The sequence below is a fragment of the Anser anser genome, assembly GCF_964211835.1.
Source record: "Anser anser genome assembly, chromosome: 28".
In the NCBI taxonomy this organism is placed as follows: Eukaryota; Metazoa; Chordata; class Aves; order Anseriformes; family Anatidae; genus Anser; species Anser anser.
In genome coordinates this window covers 1,078,072-1,096,356 of record NC_139749.1, presented here as the reverse complement: position 1 = coordinate 1,096,356, position 18,285 = coordinate 1,078,072, and the positions used below count along the sequence as shown (strand labels likewise).

General features: G+C 48.8%; 1 protein-coding gene across 1 annotated transcript; it reads left to right on the top strand.

Annotated features, from left to right (window-relative positions):
* The first annotated feature begins 226 nt into the window (after positions 1 to 226).
* Positions 227 to 17,782, top strand: LOC310887540 (EF-hand calcium-binding domain-containing protein 12-like). The gene is made up of 16 exons (XM_083813549.1): positions 227 to 265; positions 4,068 to 4,129; positions 4,734 to 4,893; positions 5,642 to 5,898; positions 6,675 to 6,748; positions 7,389 to 7,459; positions 8,294 to 8,414; positions 10,258 to 10,366; positions 10,942 to 11,100; positions 12,006 to 12,263; positions 12,451 to 12,645; positions 13,372 to 13,525; positions 14,271 to 14,497; positions 15,075 to 15,288; positions 16,028 to 16,277; positions 17,478 to 17,782. The coding sequence occupies exons 2-16, from the start codon at positions 4,118 to 4,120 to the stop codon at positions 17,638 to 17,640; spliced, it is 2,424 nt and encodes an 807-aa protein (XP_083669675.1). The 5' UTR covers positions 227 to 265; positions 4,068 to 4,117; the 3' UTR covers positions 17,641 to 17,782.
* Positions 17,783 to 18,285: the final 503 nt, after the last annotated feature.

Here is an 18,285-nt window from a genome sequence, read left to right as displayed (position 1 = left end):
GGAGCCTCTTTCTCTGTGTTAATCCAAAAATTGATTCTGGAAAAGTGCTGAGTCTGTAAATGTAATAGGAGCAACTGGCCAACAGGAAAAGGTGTTTTTTGTTGATTTTTTTTTTTTCAGTGCTTGAAATTTAAATTGGGGAAAAATGAGTTGAATACATCAATTTTTATACTTGCCCAATTCGCCAAGGCCCTTATTAGGAAGGGACTTGCTGGAAAAATTGGATGCAAAGATTTCTTTTGGACAAGGGAAAATGGAAATAAAGGTAACATATTAAACTCTGAAATCTATTCCTGGTGACTCCAGAGAAAGCTCTAGATAGGACTCCCTGAATGGATGTAATCATGAACCAAATGTATCTGGGAGTTTGGGCTACAGGAATACCTGGGGGAGCAAAGAATGTAGTGCCTGTAAAAAAAAATTAAAAAAAAAAAAAGAAAAGGAAAATGCTCCCAAGGTATGCTAAAAGCAATACCCAGTAAAGGTGGAAGACAGAAGGGGAATGGAAGGAATAATCAATAACTTTCTTAAATATGGACTATTACTGAATGCGAGTCAGAATATAACACTCCATATAGGCCGAGTTAGAAAGCAGATGGAACCTATCGCATAGTTCAGGATTTAAGGGACATCAATAGGACCACAAAAGATGTATACCCTGTAGTAGCCAATCCCTATAACTTTTTGACAAAATTAGAAAACAGTCAAGTTTGGTTCACGGTACTAGATTGAAAGGATGCCTTTTTCTGCCTGCCCGTGGCAACGGAAAGCCAGAAACTCCTTGCCTTTGAATGGGAAAATCCTAATAGAGGACGAAAAAGTCAGCTTACTTGGACTATGTTACCACAGGGGTTCAAGAACAGCCCCACTGTATTTGGGAAACAACTAGCCTGTGATCTTGAAGCTTAGAAAACCCCTTCAGAAAAAGGGGACACTGTTGCAATACATAGATGACCCGTTGATAGCGACCGAAGAAGAAAAGGAATGTGTAGAATGGACTATTAGTTTACTATTTTTTTTTTGGCATTAGTAGTGTGAACCCAGCCTCTTCCTTTAGTAACAGAGTTTATTGCATCAAGACCATGGACGCGGTATACTTCAGCCGACCAGACTTAAAGGAAACGCCCCTAGAAGATGCGGAGGGTTGGTATGTAGACGGCAGCAGCTTCGTCCACCAGGGACTTTGCCCCACAGGATGTGCGATAACAAACATCAGCCCAAAAGGCTGAAATCATCGCCTTGGTAAGAGCTCTTGAGCTGGCAAAAGGGAAAAGAATTAACATTTGGACAGATTCGAAATATGCCTTTGGTGTGGTTCTGGGGATTGACTGGCACCAACACACTCTGTATAGACTACGCACAAATGGCCGAGTGAAAAAAAAGAATCATTTGATAAAAAAACCGGATTGCTAAAATCTGTCAAGAAACCGGTATGTACTGGTAGAACTAAGCCCCTTTGAGATACTGTATGGCAGGCCTTACCAAATGCCATACAAAGGAGAAGATCTAACACAAGCAGGAAACCTATAGCTGCAACAACATATTACAGTTTTGGGCAAGCAACTAGAACAACTCAATAAGAACGTTTTAGGCACTAGACCTTTTATTAGTGTCCCAAGGGGGGGAGTTTGCACTTTAATAAATATTAGTTGCTGTATGTATGTAAATGAGGCAGGACGAATTGAGGCTGATCTCAAAAATATTTGGGAAAAGACCAAGATCTTACATAAGGTAGTTCAAGCTGACACCTCGTGGGTTTGAGAATTATGGAACAAACTGACCTCTTGGTTCCCCAACTTTTCTTGGCTTAAGCAATTGTTAGTAGGAATATTGATCTTGCTTTTACTAGTATTCTTAACCTGTGTATTGGTACAGTGTGCATTTTGGTGCTGTATGAAAGGACTAGATGAAACCTGTAAGCGTAACCAAATCAAGCACCAAGTAGAAAGTGGTAAGAATTTTCTGAAAACTTTGAATCAAGAAGGCGTGTTATAAGCACAAGAATTTTCTTAGGATAAAGAAAAGGGGGGACTTGAGACAGGGAACAAGATAAAGGATGTTCCAGTGTTCCCTTTCCTGTCAGTGACACTCTGGGTGCCCCCGTTTGCTTCTAGGGATGCGCCAGAGCCCTCTGTTTGCCACCAGATGCTCTCGGGACCCCTCCATTCACATTTGGGGATGCTCCAGAGCCAGAGCATCCAGAGATGCACAATGCAGTTGCTCACCACCCGCTGACCGATGCCCCGCCCCTCCCTGAGCAGTGGTCCCCCCACCCCAGCCAGCCACCCCTTATTATTTGCTCAGCAAGACATCATGTGGTATGGAACACCCCTTTGGCCAGTTTAGGTCAGCTGTCCTGGTTCTGTCACCTCCAAGCTCCTGCTGCACCCCAGCCTGCCCGCTGGCAGGACAGAGCGAGAAGCTGAAAAGTCCTTGGCTTAGTGCAAGCACTGCTCTGCAACAATTAAAACATCAGCATGTTATCAACATGATTATTATCCTAAATCAAAACCACGGCACATTAACAGCTACTAGGAAGGAAAATTAACTCTATCGTAGCCAAAACCAGGACAGCTCCCCAGTACGGGAGAGGCCGGGGCCTACTGGGGAGAGTCCCATGAAGGCCACCAGGGTGCTGAAGGGCCTGGCCTCTGTCCTTGGAGATACTGAAAAGCCACCAGAACGTGGTCCTCGGCAAGGGGCTCTCGGTGGCCTTGCCTGAGCAGGGCTTGGACCAGATGAACCCAGAGGTCCCGTCCAAGCTTAACCCTTCTGTGGTTCTGTGTTCCCCAGTGTCCTCCTTTTGGTGACATCTCAGAGGCTCTTCCTGTCCCACAGCCTCGTTGGGGAGTGAGGAGAGGGTGTGTGTGTGGGGGAGCAGTTCCCTAACGTGCAACCCCCTTCCTGCTGCAGGGCCCAGCGAGTTGGCTGGGCCACAGGGGCTGTGTTAAGGAGTGGCTCTGCACCCCTCTGGCTTGAGCGCAGGTCACAAAGGGACACCTCCGCATCACAATGGCAGCTCCCCTTATGCCACAGCGCGCCAGGCCCTCTCTGTCAGTGCCTCAGTGAGCTCGGGCGCTGAAGGAGGCTCTTGCATCCAGTTTTCTCTGGAGGACACGAGAAGTCTCTCCTGTAGCTCAGAGTCTCAGAGGACAAAGGGAGGCGTAGGACGGTGCAGGAGCTATTTGGTGAAGCACAGAGGACATCAAAAAGAGAGTGTTTCCTAGTAGGAAAAATCACAGATCTTTCACTCTCTAGCCTCACGTGCTGACCCAAAGCAGGATCATGACAAACCTGGAAGCGCTAATCACCAACATTGAGCGCTGCAGTGAGGTTGAGGGCTGCACCAAGGTCACGTTTCCCACTCTCAAGAAGCTTTCTGTCAATGGTAAGGCATTTGGGACCTCTTATGAGTGTAGCTACAGACTAATATGAACTCTACAAATTGTGGAAAGCGAGCTCCCTGTCTGCGGGGGAGGCCTCAAGGGTGCTGTGTGTGTGGCCTCCTGCCCTGTCCGTGGTGGCAGTCCTGTGGCCGGGTTCCGCTTGCTGGTGGGTCACACGTGGACATCTGGCTCTGACCGGAAAGATGCGTGCACGGTTGGAAGAGGGCTGAGGTTCCTGTGGTTCCTGATGGGCTCCCAAGAAACTGCCAGAAATACACGTGTCAGGAGGAAATCTGCTGACTTTTCAGCATTTCAACAAGGCCTCTCACGGAGGAGCTGAGCCCCTCCCTGCCTGTGGCTCCTTCCTGCTGCAGCCTCCTGTGCCTCATGGCTCTCAGAAAAGGCTTAGGGCTAAGAGAGGCCCTCCCATTTCAGATGCCTACAGGCTGCATTCCCTTGTCCAAAACCCTTTTAATAGCTCCTGCAGCTGCAGACCTTTCCTGGGGCGTGGCAGGGCTGTTAGACTGATATCAGTCAAAAATTCAGCCAGAGTCACAGATGGGTTCATCCTGGGAGCTGTGTCAGATCATACCTGCATCTGCAAACGCCTTTTAAGAAATGTGCTGATGGGCCATGGACTTGCTGACTTCGAGCTTGACATGTCGTCCCCTTGCTTTCCAGATGTCGTCACGATTTGGGGTGGTGTGTCCAAGCAGGTTCAGCAATTGCTCATGCTGACAAAGGTGGGACTGCACCCTACCCCTCCCCTCACCCCACGGCTTCAGTAAGTCCTGGCAGCCCTGTGCCAGGAAGTGCCATTGCTCTTCCCAGAGCCGCACTGACACATACAGATGTGCCCCAAGTGTGCCAAAGACCAGTTTCTCCGTAAATTTATATATTATTATAAATAATTATAATAATTAAAACCAACCAAACAAAAAATCAAGTATTCATATTTATATCGAAGATATAAAACGGCAGGAAAATGTGTTCAGAACTTGCTGGGGGCTTCTCTGTTCTTCGCTCTCAGAGTGGAGAGAGCAAACAGACAGCTGGGGATGCTTCCAGGGTTATCCCCAGTTGCTGGAAGGGACCTAGCTGAAGGATGGGCTAGACCTCCTCCACCTGCTTTACTTCACCGCATATTTTCTTGAGGGGCAAAGGAAAGGGAGAGAAAATGCCCTGAGTATGTGGGCATACTCAGCTCTCATGAGCTTTCCCAGCTCCCCCATCTTACCCCATGCCGCATTAGGAGTGGGCAGGGCACAGGGCACCCCCTTGCAAGATGTCACAAGTCCTCACTCTGTTTTCCAACTTAAACATGCTTCCCCTTCTTTTCTTTACCAGCCTCGGGCCGTCACTGTAACAGGACTGGGGACATTCCATATTAAAAAATGGTTATCTTTTGAAAACGGCCAGGTGCTCACATTTCGGAGACCTGTGTTTTCGCTGTCCAAGACTCTTGGACAGATTCGTAAGCTGAAACACCGTTGTGTACGTGTTCCTGGTAAGAATACCAATTAAAGTCTTGTTTTCCCATGTGTACATCTATTAAGGGGTTGTGCTGATTGCTGTTTAGAAGTGCTGATAGACAGCTCAGATGCCATCGGAAGGCCCTGAGAGACAGAAAAGACGGCTGGCATAGAAAGCCATCAATGGCCAGATTTGCTGTAATTTCTGTCGACTGCTGCCATTGCTTTGGCTACAGTGTGCCATGGATGAGACCTGCGCAGCACTGAGAGCTTGGTGCTTCATTTGGGGTGGTTCTTCTCTTTCCAATGGCTCCCAGCTTCTCCTGGATAGGAACTTCCGTCGGGCAGCCCCGGGGTAAAGGGCTCTGGTACCAAAAGCAGAGACATTTGGTCCTCAGTTTTGAAGGCCACAGGGACTGTCCAGAACTGTCTGGAAGAGTTCTTGTGCTTGCCTGTCTCAGTGCGAGGCAGGTCTCCCCAGACCAGGAGTGCACTGAGCCTGGGCTCTTTGCATGGGAACCAGCCGCATTCTTCTCGCCTCCTCCTCCTGCGTTCCGCGGACGGCTGAGGTTGTTGGGCTGAGGAGTCACAGCTGTGCACTTGGTACATTGATGGAGTGATTTCAGTTTATCTTGAGGGGGAGCATACATCAGCTGCTTTAAGGAGTCGTACCAGGCTTAGACGACGGCAGCTACAGCAGCATGTTTGAGCTGGAAGCTCCTGGCACTTTGTTTGAATCTGCTCAACTGCAGTGCAGGTTGCATTGTTCCTCATTTTTTCCAGATGATATGAAGATAGTGGTGCTGAGCTATGAGAATATACGCTTGAACGTCCCCTACACCAAGGAAACTGTGCAGAGCTGTTTGGAGGAGACCTTGCAATACTTCTACCGCATCCTCACAAATAGGGAAGACACGGACTTCACGTTAAAGGATGTTGGCACTCTTGCTATCCGAGGGCAAAGAGTGAAAATGACATTTTCTGAAGAGTTTTTACACAGTCTCAACAAGTCCACATACGTGGTAGAGAAGCTGGTCGCTGTAAGTTTATTGTTTCTGCAGTCCTACTTAGAGAGGGTTTGAAGCCCCATCAAAGGCTGGGGGCACTGAGCCCTGCTGGCAGCTGTGAGCTGCCAGGACGCTGGAGCTAGGCACAGTCCATCGCAGTGAAAGCTTTTTGTTTTCCTTCTTTTATTTGCTGTATGACTGCTGGCAATGCGTGCAGTCGTATCGTTGCTGGGCAAAGGATAGCCCTGGAAGGGCCTCGCCATAAATAGGAAAAAAGCCAAAGCAACGGCTAGGCTGATGATGTCCCCGCCGCTGCGGGTGTGAGGCTGAGGCACAAGGACACCAGGCCCTTTTGGCTGCAGGCAGGCCGTTGGTGTGGTTCTCCTGACCCAGCAGAAAAGGTCTGGTCTCTGTGTTCCTCCACACTGCCAATGCAATCCTCTGACTCCTATGAAGAACTCTGGGGATAAAACCAGCTCTGACCCATTTGCGCTGCATTCAGGAATAGTTAAAGCAAGTGACCCCACTGAAAGCAGCAGCTGGAAGCCGGGGCTCACGATGGGCCTTCCCTTGTGTTTGCTCCGTTGACTTGTTCACAGGCTGAGGCTGTTAACTACGGTCCTTGTGAAAAGGTTGGCAGTGTTCCTCACCCTAGCAGATCATGTGCTGTGCAGTGTGTTTTAACTGGCTGAGGCGCTTGTCAAGAAGTTTGCTGAGAGGCAGTGAATTCGTGGAGCTATAGAAAGGCCTCTGTGACTGTTGAGATCATTTCCTTGGACTGATGTCAGATGTTTCTGTCCCTGCTGCAGAAAAAGTTGGTCAGACTGGACAAAGAAACTGCCCTCTTTCCAAGCCATTTTGGCCGTGCCCACCTGCTCCCTCAGTGAGTATATTTGTTCCTGCAACCCTTCTCTGTGCACACTCACGTGTGCTCAGCTCATGATCGGTAGTGCTCTTCCAAATTACTGTTTTGCAGTTAATTTCATCCTTGCTTTTGCTTAGCTTGGACTTATGCATCATCCTCAGTTACTGACTGTGTTCTGCATTTTACCGTTACTCCAGTCAGAGGCAACTGGTTTGCTCTGCAGAGGCGTTGAAGCAACTCACCTAATGTTTCATCTGCTTCTTCTCTTTTATGTGGTTAAAACTGCCAAAATATCTAAAAGAAGTAAGATCCTAATATTTCTGTTGTTTTGAATGCAACACGGACAGGATCTCTTAGCAGGTGGAACAAGGACCAGATCTATGCTTGTCCTCTGTCTGTGATGTTTCCATGTCTTTTGTGAAACTCGTGTCAATCAAAGGAACTCTGAAATGCCTTCTTGTGTCAGGATGACACAGGAGCACTGGGGCAAAATAAAAACCCAAACCTCTGTCTAGCGAGGGGCAGCTGAGCTGTTCCCGAGGCCAGCACTGCTCAGTTTGAATGGTTTAGGGCATGTGTTGGACTCCCCACAGATACCTTGACATTAATCTGGCAAAGGAGCCCTTTTCACAGAATGCTGCCTTCTTCCTATTTCCAGGTTTGAGATTAAGGCGGTACCTCGGCTTGCTAGGGAGCATCTTGCAGAGGAAGAGATGCTTGATGAACAAGGTAATGTTAATGACTGACTGCTGGTGGAGGTTTGTGCCTTTCCCTGTTGTCCTCACTGGGGGGTGCTTGGCACTCAGGTTACAGTGAGATGCCTGGGATAGCAGAGGCACCCTCTGTGCCTCTGTTTACCCTCCTGGTAAATCTCAAGGGACACATTTTGAACAAGATAGTGCTGAAGGATGTTTTTCCCCTGCATTACGTGCCAAAGAGTGCCTCTCTTCCATTTTATGGGTTTGTTTGTGCAGGAGGGAGTAAATGTTTGGCAAGTCCACTAGCACCGTGAATAACAAACTCCGTCTTGAGTTGTGGGAGACTGAGGGGTTGGGCATACCCCTTTGAATCACCATGTTGTCATTTGATGAGAGAAAAATTGTGTAGAGAACAGTGCACAAAGGTTGCCAAGCTGTGCCAAAACTTTGGTTCTCCTCTAAAGCTGGGAACTCCTCATTCTTAATTCCTCGTGAATATCACAGATATAATGTGCTTGAGTTGAATGCACCAGGATAGAAAGCCTGTGTATAAAAACCATTTATGCCGCTCCAAGAAATTGTTGCCCCAAAAGAGATTGTTAGGCACCAAAATGCGTCTCCCCGCAAAACCCCCACTGTTCAGAGGGGATGGACTTGCTGCAGCAGTAGAAAGCTCACACCAAAAGGAGTAATGCAGCACTGTGGATATCAAAGGTCAGATGGGACCTGGTGTCAGGAAAGGGCTTGCAATCTTCTGGAAAACAGGTCTCAGAAGGAGTCACAGGGATACCTCAACTAGCTTATAACATTGCAGAGCAGATCTGTGCCTGATGTCCTGAGAGGTTTTCTCCTTTTGTGTTTACAGCGTCTCTTCATACATTACAACTTCTGCGATTGCGAAGGAGACTTTCTCCAAACACGTTGGCCACAGCTAAAGTGAAGGAAGAAGCAGAGGAGAAAACAAAGGCAAAAGAGCCTCCTGGCAGGTGAGATGTAAAGGATTTGTTAGAGTGGCCTCATGCTCTTGTGCTTGTGTGGCATGCTTTATAGGATCCTACTTCTCAGGAGGTCTCAGTCCAGTGGGCTGCTGCAAGTGTGATCAGCTCTGAAGTCAGAGCTGGTTGCTCAGATTGCTCTGAAGTCAGGTGCTGGTTGCACCTGACTTGATGTCGTCTGCAAACTTATTGAGGGTGCACTCGATCCCCTCATCCAGATCATCGATAAAGACATTGAAGAGAACTGGCCCTTATACTGAATCGCAGAACGACAGAATCATTGAGGTTGGAAGAGACCTCCAAGATCACCTAGTCCAACCTCTGACCTAACACTAACAAGTCCTCCACTAAACCATATCACTAAGCTCTACGTCTAAACGTCTTTTGAAGACCTCCAGGGACGGTGACTCAACCACTTCCCTGGGCATCCCAACGCAGTGCCTGACAACCCTTTCCGTAAAGATGTTTGTCCCAATATCCAACAAAACCTCCCCTGGCGCAACTTTAGCCCATTCCCCCTCGTCCTATCACTGGGCATGTGGGAGTACCCACTCTGTACCCTTCCCTTGCACTGTAGGGATGGAGGAAACCACCACCTGTACTCCCGCTCCATCTACTAACCGCCCCAGTCCCCTGAAATCCCTTTGGATAGCCTCCAGGCTTCTCTCAGCAATTTCATCACTGCCAGCCTGGACTATCAATAGAGGATAGCAATCAGAGGGGCGAACCAGGTTGGGAGGGTTTCTGGCAATGTCCCTGACCTGGGCCCCAGGGAGGCAGCAGACTTCCCTACGGGTAGGGTCAGGCCGACATATAGGGCCCTCTGTTCCCCTGAGAAGGGAGTTGCCTACAACGATTACCCTTCTTTCTTTCTTGGTGGAGGCAGTCCTGAGGTGTGGAGTCAACTTCCTCGCCCTAGGCAACCTCCTGGGTGGACTTTCAAACACATCCTCCCCCACTAGTCTCTCAAGCTCCAAGGCCTCAAACGTGTTGTGTAAGTGCGCCTGGGAAGGCGAAGCTGGTAGGGAGAGGGGTTCCCTGCGACACCGAGCAGGGACCCGTTCCCATTCCTCTTCATCTCCTAGGTCCCTCCCTCTGCCCGACAGCGACAGGGCAGGGGGTCCACCACTTGCTGGGGTGTCTCACCCCGGTGCCTTTCTTTCAGGCCTGGCAGGGAGTTGCTCCACCAGTCTAACTCCTGCTCACACTCCCCGATAGCCCTTAGCCTCTCCACCTCCTCCCTGAGCTCTGCCACCAGGCTGACCAGGTCATCCACCTGCTCACACCTCACACACACACGGAGTCTCTGCCACCCTCTGATGGCAGCGACAGGCTCAGGCACTCCCTGCATCCAGAGACCTGAACTGCTGCCTTTTTGAGCGGGCATTCAGTCTGGGTCGCCACAGACTTTCTAGAAAGAGCTTTCTGCCTGGTGCAGACCACGGCGGTTTAGCTGTAGGTAGACAGCCGGCAGATGAGCTATTCTCCTGAGTGGGGGGGGATGCTCTGCCCTGTCCAAGCGTGCCCTGCCTCAACACACGTCACTATGCAGAGCATTGCCTTGCTGGATGGGAAGTGCCTCACAGGTGCTTGTGGGAATTGTGTTGCGGTGTCTTGTGACTCTCTTATGTGTCTTCCTTTATCTCCTGACTGCTTCCAGTGTTGAGGTCTTCTTGGTGATTAATGCTGATCATTATCCCAGCAGCTGCGAGTCATGCGCATGGTTCTTTAGATTTCCATGAGCCTGGTCTCTCAGTTTGGAGAGAGGGTGGAGAAAAGAAACTCTTCCTGCACTCAGATTCACTTCCTGACTCATGCTGGTGTTTATTTTCAGACTGTTCCCTGAATGTCCAGACCCAGAAGGAAGGCAGCACAAAGAAACTCCCTGCAAGAGGCTTAAATTGCCATTGCTTACTTCTGAAGATCATAGACACACAGGACAGGTATGTAACATGGACCAAGATAATTTTTGTGTCTCTTTTGATTGTAGATGATCATGTGGGGGTATCTTAGGAAAAGGATGTACGCGCTAAATACTTAGATGTTTATTGTGAAAAGATCCCTTTACTGTATGTCCATTTTTCTGTTCTGAGTATTTCAAAGATGTGCATTTCTCTGAATCTTAGCAATCCCCTGTTCACATCCATAGTTTCATGGAGCATGCCAGAAACTTTATTTGGGCATAGTTTACTTCAGAAAAAAAAAAAAAGAAAGAAAGAAAGAAAGAAAGAAAGAAAGAAAGAAAGAAAGAAAGAAAGAAAGAAAGAAAGAAAGAAAGAAAGAAAAAAGCAGTGGCCCATTTTGAAAAATAGCTCGTTCATGAGTTAGCTCATTGGTCATAACAGAACGGCTTTCTGGTTGCGTCTGTAAGAACCTGGGAGCAAAAAATTGCTGACGAACCTTCAGGGAAAAATAGAGAAGATGAGGGAGAGAAGAACAGTATTAAAAATAAAAATAAAATGAAAAAGAAAAAAACCAGATGAATAACTGCTGCTATTGCATTTCTGGGTTCCTCTAGGAAGCACGCTCTGTACTGGGGATGCAGGCTGGAGGGAAACTGGAGGCATCCGTGGCCAGCAAGGAGAAAGAAGAGACCAGAGAAGCAAAAAGGGTCACATTTCCAGAAGTGCTGGAAGAGCAAGATGAGAGACAAAGGGATGAGATGTGGATGGCCCAGGTACGGGAGGCCCTGTAAAGCATCCCACAGAGTAGCATTTTGCTGGCTGGGGTGAAGCTGAGTTGTGAAGGTCTCTGAGTCCCAGCAATATTGCCACCTCTAGAGAGCAGGGCACGTGGCTGTTGCTTTTATTGCCGCTGGCACATTGCCATGAGGAAGGAATTCCTGGTAGAAGCCAGGGGACACCAAGAGCAGTCTAGCAGAGTGAGGGCAGAAGCACACTCTCTGTCCCTTGACAGGAGGACACCTTTTCCCTGCCCTGGAACTTGAGTCCAGTGGCTTGAGGCAGCTCCAGCTGCAGCATGCTGCAGGAGAGCTCCAGGAGCAGCTGTTACTTCCGGTCTCTTCAGTTAACATGAAGAGCACTAAGACCATTTTTCGTGAGCGTAACAGCTGACGTTTTGTTCCAGCTGCTCTTTCAGGGCAGGGAGCCAACACCTTGATAAGAGGCAGGACGCACGTGTCTTGATGCTGTTCTGTGACTGCCCGATGGCTGTTTCTCAGCGCTCTCATACACCTGGGATTGGTGGCAGGCCCAGACACCCCTCCCATCTCTATCTCAGAAAAGCCTCAGAGCAGGAAGTCCCCTCCAAAACCATTATACCAATGCGATCTCAACAGTAGGTTTTGTAAGAAGCTCATCTGTTGTTAAAGTACTAACACAAGCAGCGAGGATACGGCTGATGGTTTGACTAATGTCAAGCCAGAAGTGGTTTTGGAGCAGGGTTTCAAACTGTACCATTGGAGAAAACTGTATCCAAAGTTTGTCTTTAAACGGAAAGCAAGTAGGTTTGCTCCATGCTCCAGATGTCGCATTCGTTTTTGCTCCCTGTGTGGCAAGACCAGGCTCTCCCTGTTTGAAACCAACTCAGGACACCGATTTCTGTCATTTGTCTGTTTTTCAGCAGCTACAGGAAGAAGAAGATAGCCTCAGCTCCCCAGAGATCACCTGTGATACAAAAGATGATCTACAAAAGCTGGAGGCTTGGATTCAGGAGAGGAAGCAACTCCGATCTCAGCTGGAAAGCTTTGGAGATGTTGAGAAATGGCTGAGTCATAAACCTACCTTAAGCAGACTGGAAAGTAGAGTCAGGAAACGAATAATGGCAGCTGGAGTAGACCAGAGGGCTAAAAGCAAGTCAGCCGTGACCGACAGGCCAGACGTAAGTATACCTTGTGTTGTGCCACTCTTGGGATTACTGTACTTCATCTCCTGTGGCCGTGCCACGGCCTCAGCATCTGCTCATACGTCGGCAGCGTGACACTGCTTTATCCCAGCCACTTCTGCATCTGCTGGCACAGTGATTCTGGATAACGGTGATTTGAGGGCATTTTCTAATTCCTTTTCAGTGCTCACCACCAACAAGGAGCCAGACCCGGAAGAAGGGTAGCCTTCCCCTTATTCGTGCACCATACCCTCAAGCTCTTCTCAAACTGCATAACCTCCTACAACAACAGAAGTTGACAATGGTAGACATCTTCAGAAAGGCTGGAATGGAACAGAGAAAGATCATGAGAGCAGACTTCATTAAAGTCATCAAGGAGGTATGTAGGGAAGAGAAAAGTAAGGAACTGCTGCAACTTTGCCTTGTTTTGCTGCATGCCAACCCAGAGAACTGGAAAAGCTCCAACTTCTCTTGTGTTACTCTCAGAGGATGGCTCCCACAGCCAGTGAAATGTTGAAGGGAAGAGGGAAGGGAAGGCTGCAGGGATGCGAGGTGTCACCCAGACTGAGTCCCAGGAGGGAGTGAAACTCATTGCCTCATAGTCTCTAAAGACAGTCGGTGCTGAGTAACGTGGCCTGAAGTGGCATCAAGTTTCCTCGTGGTGATACTTGGTCTTTCCTTGACCAGTTTCATATGTCTGCCCGCTGCACTGCCTTTTAGTACCTGTTGGCACAGCAGAGCTCATGCTGAGTCTCACTTTCCACAGGCTGCAGCGGTACAGAACTGTCAAGAGCATGCCCAGGTCTGTTAGGGTTTAGCAGTTCAGGTGTTTTCTGGTATTCTGTTCCAAGCCAAATTAGCTTCTTGACGCCCAGATGGCTGAGAAGTTTGGCACACTGAAAACTGAGAGCTCAGCAGAGGCCAGCAGAAGACCGGTAAATTTTTCAGTGCTTGGTAAACTCCTGTAAAGCTTAAAGCTCAACAGGTTGCCTCTGTGCCTTTTCTGAAAAAGCATTTAAAACAACAGCAAAGCTCATCCCCCCTACTCTGGGCCAAGCCTTGTTTTTTTATTGATCACACTGTCGTCTTCTGTTTTGGTTGCCAGGCAAAAGTTCCCATCAGTGACAAGGAACTGGAGGATGTGGTCATCTTCTTGACTTCTTCAAAACGGGGGAATTATGTAAGCAGTGAAGAGCTGATGGAATGTCAAAAGCAATGGCTGGAAATGAGGAAAGGACAGCCCAAAGAGACCAGCAAAGGTGAGAGGAGAACCCTGGGCTGGGAATCTCTCTCTATATCCTTACAGATGCCCTAAAAGTACACAGGTGGCATTAGGGAATGCCAAAGTGAGTCCAGAATATGGCTCCTTGCCACTACTGTCCTGCAACGGGGTTGCTGAAAGGAGACCTCTGGGGAGAAGCTAAAGAATCCAGGGGAAGTGCAATACTCAGCCCGTTTGTGGGAGACAGCTTATCCGGTCTTTTCGGTTTGACTCGGAATCTGAACCCTGAGGTTTAACCTCCTGTACTGTATTTTATTGGTTAGCGTTGATCATCCGGCTGATCAGAAGCAGACCCTTTCTCCAGCTGTTGAGGGCAGCTGGATAATGCAGATTCAAAGGTCCTACTCTTTAAAACCTAGCCCAAACCTGAAGGCTTGCCATGGTACCCGTGTCATTTTTGTCTGAAGGTTTCACATCTTGGAGAGAAGAGGCGTTTTGCTGCTGTGTTGTTGTACTAATTGTTTTGTAGACTAAACATGTATTGTGAGCGTGAAACAGAATGGGGCAAAGCGGAGATGGGAGTAGTCTGTAATACGTATGCCTGGATTGAAAGCTAAAGGATGCTTCCATTCAAAGACCGTCATCTGTTGGGTGCTCCAGACTGCACAAAATGCCAGAGCTTTTTGCCTTATAAACATTGATCAGCCTTGTTTTTTATTTCTGCTACTGTCTAACAGGATTTCTCTGAGCTTTTCATTTGTTTGCTTTTTAAACTGCTGTAGATGTACAGCCTCAGGTCCGGAGAAACGCTTGCAAAGCTGCCACTTCTCCACCTTCTGCTGGGGACAAAGCTGTGGGGACGAAGCCTTGCTCTCCTACCGAGCCCAAAGAAAAGCTAACACTCTTGGAAGTGCCCCCAGTCAACATTGAGCCAGGCCGGCGACATTTAAACTGTGATGAAATGGAAGAGATTGGAAAACGCTCAAGAGAGAGGAGACGGCTGGAGAAGGTACTGTGGCAGGAAAAAAGGCGCACCTCTACGTGCTTGCGAATGTGGGGTGGGCAGCAAAGGACAAGGTTGGAGATTGTTCTGAATATTAACTTCTCGGAGTAGAAGGTCAGGTAGTCCCTTGACCACATAGTGCCTCACAGCTGAGATGCTACAAGCTGTCTCAAACAACTGGTTTGGCTTCTGAACACTTTGGTGATGTAAACACTCTTTTCTGGGTAACTGAAGTGGCAAGAAATGGGAGTTGAAGCGACGTTTAGGTGTGGCGATGGAGTCATCTGAGCTCTAGTCAACCTGACACAATCAGAAAAAGATGGTGGCTGGGAGACTTTTTTCATCTGGGGCACCTATGTCCAGTATGCTGCTCTTCTGCCTGGTGCTCTAGGGAGCACCCGCCTGCGGGCCTGGCACTGGAAGGGAATGGTACTCCCGGATAAGTGCTTGGTCCCATCGCAGGGTGCTGAGTCCCATCTACACACACTTCTGAGATGGATCCCTGCCTGTAGTTTCTCCAAAGGGAATGTAGCAACTCCAGGGCCTCACTGAAAGCTAACGGGGACCATTCCTTTACTTGCAGATCAAAGACAGCCCGATAGAATGGAAAGAAAAGTGTCGGCTGGTGAGATCTGGGGATGCACCTGTTGATGAACACTGCCTGCCATCAACTACAGAGGGTGACATGGGAGCACTGGTTGACCGGTATCGCAGAAATGCCGTTGTGAGCTATCTGAATTGCTCCAAGCTGTGCAAGGAGCGTAACATTTGTCTCACTGACAAAGCGCTGCAAAGAGGTAAAGCAAAGAGCAAGGAACGTACTAATGTGAACGTACTAAGCCTGACATGCTCATGCCTCTTCCCAAGACCCAGAAGCACGATGCATGTTCAGGGTGGGGCACTGCTGATGGAGAATGTTTGCAGCCCTTGGAGGGCCACGGCAGATGCTGCTGGTTAGGATCAGCGATACCATCAGCAGGGCCAGAGCAGGGCTGAGCTAGCAAAGAGCGCTACAGAGCAGCCAGGGCCACGTCCCCCTGGACTGGTAGCCAGGACCAAACACAAGTGCAGCTAATGAGGCAAGCTCATGGTGATGGGGCAGGTGCAAGGTCAAGCAGGGAGGCCAGACCATGGTCAGGTTCGGCAGGTCCATGGCCAGGCACAGCTGTGGCACAGCTGTGTCAGAGCTGGACACTGCTATACCTGCAACGTGAGCCAAGGGCTGAGCTGAAATGGGGCTCCTGAGCCCAGGGCAGAGAATGCGGGAAGAGGCCCCATGTGAAGTTGGCCAGGGCCATCGTGTCCTCTCAGTACTTGCTGGGCCATCATGTCTTCCTCCTTTCCAGAGTGGGGACGTCTTTTCTGTCCCCTCCTGGTCAGTATCACTGACCAAACCCAGAGGTGACCTGGATCGGATGGGGAGAGACAGCACGGGGACAGGCTTGGGGCAACAGGAGAACAGAGTTTTCTTGGATAAATATATTCAGCATTGGCTGTCCATACACCGTTGCTCTTCTCTGTGCACTTTGTCAACAGGCCTGCTGCACCCAGGAGACAAGATCATCAAAGAAGGAGAAGACGTGAGGAAGATCAGGCAGCCTGGAGGATACTACAGCACAGGACATGCTGACGCCACATCTTCTCTGAGCATGTCCAAGTCAAAAAGTGCATCAGGAAAACAGGCCAAAGAGGCAGAAAAAAGGTTGGTTCAAAGAGGGCTTATGATCAGTCCCTTCCTGCTGCCCTGCTGTGCATCAGCTCCCACTGCATCAGAGGTGGTACTGAGGTACTGAAGTGAAACATTAGGATGCTGCAAGGGAGCAGCGAGCGATAGCAGAGAGAGAGCGAGATCTCTTCTCAGCTACACGGCCACGGCTGTGTTTGTGCTGACTTGCGGGGTTGCAGTGGTGCTGGCGAACAGTTTCTCTGTACTCCAATCTGCAGAGATGACAGAACTTCTCACCTAAGACGGTCCTCGTCAGGCCAACCCAGCACTTCTTGGAAATCCCCTCAGAGAACGTTTTTTCTTGCATAAGAAAGGCAATCCCAAAGAATCCAGCTGTGGATGCCTGGAGAAGCTCCCCAGTCAGGGGCAGAAGCAGCCCGCTGCAGAAGCGTGCAGCCAGCAGCCAGCTGCTCCTAGTAGGGCAGTGCTTATTTTCCTCCCATTATACCTCAGTTCCTCTGTTTCTCTAGAAAACTGACCCTTCAGAACGTTACTAAACGTTGCAGGAGGAAAGTCAGATGCAGGTGGCAGATCTGTTTTACGGAGCAACATTCTTTGCATCTCAACATTTATCTGTAGGATCTGGAGATGCATGTTTTCTGGACATAGACACAATGTCAGCCCTGAGAACAGAGGCAGTTTGCCCTAATTTTTCTTCCATCTCAGGTCACCCACAAAAGCTTTTCTTCCCAAACGAGTCCAAGTTCTTTTGCTGTCCTTGTCCCTGCTGTCTTCAGACTCGTACTGTCCAAGGAGTTCATGAGTGTGCAAAGGTCTTTCCTGACCCATGAAACTGGGATGTCCACTGCCAGCTTGGTCATAGCACTTGCAGCGTCTTCTTTAGTCAAAGTGATTCCCAAATCCGATTGAATAGAAAGACTCAGCCTCACAGCTGAGCTCGTGGAAGAAAGGCAGTCCTAAAGAATCCAACTTTGCAAGACTGGAGAAGCTTTTGAGGAGAAAAAACACTTTGCAAAATAGAGCACAATCTTCCCAGTTCATCTCAGAGAGTTTATATACTACAGTGACAGGCAACGCATCAGCTCTTAAGATAGCTTCGCAAGTTGGCATTTCCAATGTCAGTCATGTATAAGAAGGACAGGCAGGGATTTCCAGAAGTCCTAGTAGCTGGTTCTTGTCAGGCTCGCATTTGCCATTACTGGTAATAGCAGTGAAGTTGCCGAGAATTTTATTTCCATAAAACATGCCACTCTCTCTTACCTTTTTCTTTCTTTTCTTTTTTTCTTTCTTTTTCTCTAGGCCTCTTGAGAAGAATAAGAATCAAAAGTCAAGCGACAATAACTTCTGGCCAGGCCATCTCCTGGACAAGATGCGCCTGTACTTTCCAGATAAGGAGCTTGACAGGGCACACGCCTTGTTTAGCTATGTTCCCCCAACCAGGCCTGCCTACCGTGGTATCTAAAACCCTGGCTACAGCTAGCGCATCAGAGCCAGGATACTTGGCCTCTAGAGACACTCCATTCAAGAAAACTCATTTCACCTGAAGTTCTTCTCCTAGCAGCATGAGATGTGTGCACAGCTTTGTGACTCATCAGGTCAGCTCATGGGATCTGGGCCAAGTTCACGGAGATCATCATCAACTATCCTGAGTTGGAAGGGGTTCACAAGGACTGATCGTCAAGTCTAACAGCTGGCTTCACACAGGACTACCTAAAAATTAAACCATATATCTGACAGCGTTGTCCAAAAGCTTCTTGATCTCTGGCTGACTTTCTGCCATGACTGGATCTTGTGGTTAACCCAGCAGGCGTCTGAACACCATACAGCCATTCGTTCACTCCCCCACACCCACCAGTGCTGTTTAACATACCTGGCATGCATCCCAGTGCCTCATGGTGTGCTCTTGTGACCCCTGGAGACCTCACAACACTCCCAGTGCACTCTAGCATCTGCTGGGTTTTCCAGGTAGACTTCTAGAATGCTCTTAGAGGTTACTAGAGGTGTGGTGGTTTTACTTGGGTGGGTGGCCAAGCTCCACCACAACAACTCCCTCACTCCCCTTCCTCAAAGGGAAAGGGGGAGAAATACAATAAAAAGGGCTCAAGGG

Coding starts and splice junctions, on each gene's coding strand:
- LOC310887540 (XM_083813549.1), top strand. Junction 8,415..10,257: donor GCAAAAGAGCCTCCTGGCAG/GTGAGATGTAAA, acceptor GTTTATTTTCAG/ACTGTTCCCTGAATGTCCAG. Junction 12,646..13,371: donor TCATTAAAGTCATCAAGGAG/GTATGTAGGGAA, acceptor TTTGGTTGCCAG/GCAAAAGTTCCCATCAGTGA.